This window comes from Trachymyrmex cornetzi, unplaced genomic scaffold (assembly GCF_001594075.2).
Source record: "Trachymyrmex cornetzi isolate Tcor2-1 unplaced genomic scaffold, Tcor1.1 scaffold793, whole genome shotgun sequence".
NCBI classification, from domain to species: domain Eukaryota; kingdom Metazoa; phylum Arthropoda; class Insecta; order Hymenoptera; family Formicidae; genus Trachymyrmex; species Trachymyrmex cornetzi.
The window spans coordinates 534,921-539,920 of NW_017300128.1; the positions used below are offsets into that span (position 1 = coordinate 534,921).

General features: G+C 36.5%; 1 protein-coding gene across 1 annotated transcript; it reads left to right on the forward strand.

Moving 5' to 3' along the window:
• The first annotated feature begins 2,415 nt into the window (after positions 1–2,415).
• LOC108768386 (POC1 centriolar protein homolog A-like) lies at positions 2,416–4,408 on the forward strand. Its single transcript, XM_018518787.1, has 5 exons — positions 2,416–2,833; positions 2,930–3,140; positions 3,204–3,400; positions 3,480–3,755; positions 4,037–4,408. The coding sequence occupies exons 1-5, from the start codon at positions 2,483–2,485 to the stop codon at positions 4,406–4,408; spliced, it is 1,407 nt and encodes a 468-aa protein (XP_018374289.1). The 5' UTR covers positions 2,416–2,482.
• Positions 4,409–5,000: the final 592 nt, after the last annotated feature.

Genomic DNA, 5,000 nt, shown 5'->3' on the forward strand with positions numbered 1-5,000 from the left:
GGTTTGCACCAACCTGGGTTGGATTAATGGCGTTCTGTGCTCTCCTATTGGTAGAGCGGGAGACGTCAACCAATAGGAAAGATTAATCCAATCAAGGTTGGTGCAAACCCGGCCGGGCCGAAAACACTATAAAAAGATTGAAGAGAGAAGAGAGAAGGTTAAAGAGAGAACAAACAGTGGGGAAAAGAGTAAAAATGGTGGACGCAAATACCTACGTTTCTAGTGCTCTAGTTCTGCCAATGAAAAACACTATATGTAGTGTATCAAATGTGGTCAACAATAATGAGAGAGAGGGACCGTGGAAGACGGCCAATCTCCCTCTCATTCTCTCTCCCATTACACCATTGAATGGAAAGAGATAGAAATGGCCGTCTGCCAATGTCCCTCTCTCTCAACCCTATCGACCATTTTCACACGCGGCTCGCGCAGTCCATTCTCTATGTCTTTGGATATTCGATGAAGGATAAAATGATATCTATGGCCGGTATTCATAATAGTTGATTCTTATTTCAAAACCGTCTTAAGTAATGTCTTAAGACGCTAATGCAGCTTTCTGATTGGTTCGTGACTTCTTAAGACTGTACTTAAGACGGTTAAGATCTGGGGGTCGATTCTGTATCTTCAAACAAGGTGAAAATTACAAAAGTAAGCAAATTTACTAGGCGTTGACCAATGAAATTATCAATATTTTAGTAAATTCGCTCACTTTTGTAATTTTCACCTCATTTCAAGATACAGAATCGATCCTCTGACTATGAATACCGGCCGCTAATTGGTTCGTGACTTCTTAAGACTAAGGTTGGGGTGTTCCGATTGATCACGGCTCGATTGGACACCACCAATCACAGCGACTAGTGCTTAGGAGCTTTATAGTCTCAAGCGCTGTGAGTGACTCGTGTCCAATTGAGCTGTGTCCAACTAAGTGCCACCCCTAAGGTTGAATACTCATGAGATGTATTTACCGCGTATCGCGTAACCGCGTAACCAATCAGAAGTGATCCGCTGTTGAGGTTTCGCGTTTTACTGATTATTGATTGGTTAAGCCCATTCTACATAAGAAGTAGAACACGGGTCGCAGGTCGCAAAACTAGAAACTAACCTAACGTATTTTAATTATGATTCGATTGTAGGACGCAGAATGCAGAACGCAGAAAGTTGGGTAAACTTCAACTTTCGCGTCCTGCGTCTTGCAGTCTGTGCAACCTATTACAATCTGAAATACATTTCACTTGCGACCTGCGACCTGCGACCTGCGTCTTATGTAGAATGGGCTTTAAGGCCATTCTCCATAAGACGCAGAACGCGGGTTGCAGGTCGCAAAACTAGAAATTAACCTAATGTATTTTAGTTATGATATGATTGTAGGACGCAGGACGCAGGACGCGAAAGTTGAAGTTGAACCAACTTTCTGCGTCCTGCGTTCTGCGTCCTACAATCATATCATAACTAAAATACGTTAGGTTAGTTTCTAGTTTTGCGACCTGCAACCCGCGTTCTGCGTCTTATGGAGAATGGCCTTTATGCCTCCGGTACACCAGCGCGATGTTCGTCGTGCGCGACATACGATATCCAATGAGTGTACAGCTTAAGAGCCCAGACACAAGCTTTAGCATAACGCATAACGCATAGTAGATAAGAGAATCAACCAATCGAAATTCTTCTTTTCCATGGAATGGGAGGAAAGGAAAGATTCTGATTAGTTGATTCGTTTATGCACTATGCATTATGCTTTATGCAAAAGTCTGTGTCGCGGCCTTAAGAGTATATTCACACAACTTGCATAGCCGCATAAACATATACATAAAGAAAATTATCCAATTGCAGTTCTCTTTTAAAGTCGTACATAAAATGTGATTGGATAATTTTCTTTATGCATACGTTTATGCGACTATGCAAGTTTGTGTGGATATACCTTTACCGATGTTCTCATTCTAAAGGTATACTCTCATTGGATATCGCGTGTCGCGCGCGACGAACATCATCGCGCTGGTGTGCCGGAGCCATTATGGTTACTGCACACTGGACGCGATGAGCGATGAGCGACGAGCGATATCCAATGAGAGGTTTGCTTTGCGTCGTCACGTGAGAAAAAGCAGAGTTTTTATTGGATATCGCTCGTCTCTCATCGCTCATCGCGTCCAGTGTGCAGTAGCCATTACGCTGTTACGCGATACGCGGCAAATACGCTTCATGGGACTCCACCCTGCGGGTGCTTACCCATGCAGCGGAATAAGCGTAACGCGGAACGAGAGCAGAACCAATCACAAGCATTCCGCACCAATTGCCGTTGGTACGGAACGCTTGTGATTGGTTCTGCTCTCGTTTCGCGTTATTCTATTCCGCTGCATGGATAAGCACCCTGAGGTCGATAAAAGAGACGACTATAGAATGTTGACAAACAATAAGGATATTCACTGCACTTGATGTCTCGATGTCCTTGCTAGAAAACGCTTTTTATTATTCCATTATCCTGTGTTACTAGATGGAAGAAACTGCCCGTGATCCAAGGCGCTGGAAATGTTTGACAGGTCACTATGACGATATCACAGCTTTAAGCTTTCATCCGTTACAAAATAATCGATTTGTAACGGGTAGCTTAGACAAAACAATAAGAGCGTGGAGATTAGATACGTGGACGCAATATGAAAGCGTTAAAGCCCATAAAGCCGGTATTTTCGACATATGCTATTCACCAGATGGTGAACTTATAGCCAGTGCTTCAGCAGATAGATCTATCAGAGTTCGGAGCTCTTACGCTAGACATTATTTTACAGAATTTAGAGCTCACAGACTTACCGTGAGATCGGTACAATTCAATCCTAGTGGAGACAAAGTAATTCTTGCGTTTCATTATTTAATTAATTATTAGTCAATTTGTAATACATTTTGGTCATAAGCTGTTTATGTAATTGCTTATTTATATGTTTAGTTCGTTTCCGCGTCAGATGATACAACTGTAAAACTATGGATACCATTTTTGGGAAATTTCTTCAAGATGTTTATAGGACATACAAGTTCGGTTAGATGTGCTAAATTTTCTCCAGATGGTAAACTTTTGGTATCATGTAGCAATGACAAAACAATAAAAATATGGGACATTACTAGCGACCAATGTATCAAAACTTTTGAACATAAAGAAGGTTTGCCAAATACATCATACTTCATTTTTTAAAGAAACCTAAAGTAAAATTTTGCTGTATTAGCTTCTAGATATGTAGATTTTCATCCAACTGGTATAACTATTGGATCAGCAGACAAGAATGGATGTGTTAAATTATATGATCTAAGAACAAATTCTATATATCAGCACTTTGCTGTTCATGAAGCACGTGTGAATATGATTAAATATCACCCAAATGGAAACTTCATGTTAACAGCTTCTGACGATACTACAATGAAGGTAGTTTAAAACTTTGATTTTATGTAGTAGCTTCAATAAGTTATTATTGTATTTGTTAATAACAAGAAATATCGGCTAGGTTTTAGATCTCCTAAAAGGCTGTCCAATTTATACTTTTAAGCAACGTTCTAATAAAGTAACATGCGTAGCATTTTCAAATGATGGTAAGTTCTTCGCTTCTAGTGACTCAGATCGACGAATTCAAATATGGAAGTCTAATAATTTATTTGAAAATGGCCGAGTTAGTGATATTCCACAGTTAACATCTATTCAACAAGAACTTGACAATATGAATGAAGAATCATATAGCAATGAATGTAAAGAAGATACATATGTGAAGCAGGACCAAGCAAACGTAATAACTTAATATACAAATATGCTCTATTAACTCTCTATAGCCCAAATTTTTTTCGTGGCTTTAAGAATATTTATGTAATTTATGTAAAATTTTTTGTTTTTAAAAATTAAATCGACAAAATATCGAGTATATATTAGTATGTGACTTCAAAGTCATATTGGGCTATAAAGGGTTAAATTAGAGATTAAGTAACGATTGCATTTTATTCAAAAAAAAAAAAACAATGTTGCCATGTGTCATATCAAAAACTGTCAATTTTATAATATATATTATTTCAGTACTTATCAAATGATTTTAAAAAGTCACATCTAGAATCAGACAACATGATAAAAAAGAAAAAAAAGAAAGAGCAACATTGTCGAGGACCATCATCGCCAATTGTTCAACCTAAAGTAATCGACATGAACATTGAACCTTTTCAAAAAGATTCTGCAGGAAAGATATTCTCACAACGGTACCACAGTTCTAAACAGTCCCAAACAGTCCCAGAAAATCAAACATCATCCAATAAACTGTCATCTAATCAATTCTTTGTACCACTAGAAGTAGATAAAGTTTTAGATAAAATACAGTTATCACGTTACTATTATAATGTTTTAGAACAACGCTTAATAGTAACAGAAGAAACGCTTAAGAAGTTAGGTTTATAGGTTCTTCAGTTTATAATTGTTAATTAGAATAATATATATATGTATATGTACAACATTGACAACTGATTAATTTTTCAAGTAAAATTTCTTTTGAACAGTTTTATAATGCATATTACAAAAATTAAGGGACCTTGCTAATAATTGATATTTCGATGCCCTATAGATATGTAAAACGCAGCATATGATGTTTTGCGTTATAGTAAATTCAAAAAATGTAATTTGTAATGGACAAGCTACTTAAGATAATAGAATTAAGATATTTTATTATATACGATCTTAAGTACATTATTTTTGTATTTTTTTTGTACATATACGAATAAATTAATTTTTTAATGAAAAATATATGTACAAAATAAGTAATCTATGTATTAATATATTCCTAAAATAATTGTTTGCACTACATAATATCTTTTTTTGTATTGAAAACATTGATATAAACTACTTTTTCGTATATTTTCAAATATAATTAAATTCACTTTATGTGAATCAATCTGTGTATACACACACACGCGCGCGCGTGTGTGTGTGTATGTATGTATGTATGTATGTATATATATGTATATATGTGTATTTCAATTAGTATTATATCTAT

What these genes read in the sequence shown, in the direction of transcription:
- LOC108768386 (XM_018518787.1), top strand. Translation starts at nt 2,483, where the DNA reads ATGGAAGAAACTGCCCGTGATCCAAGGCGCTGGAAATGTTTGACAGGT. An exon ending in AACTTTTGAACATAAAGAAG is followed by an intron (nt 3,141 to 3,203) that starts GTTTGCCAAATA and finishes TTGCTGTATTAG; the next exon opens with CTTCTAGATATGTAGATTTT. An exon ending in TGAAGCAGGACCAAGCAAAC is followed by an intron (nt 3,756 to 4,036) that starts GTAATAACTTAA and finishes ATATTATTTCAG; the next exon opens with TACTTATCAAATGATTTTAA.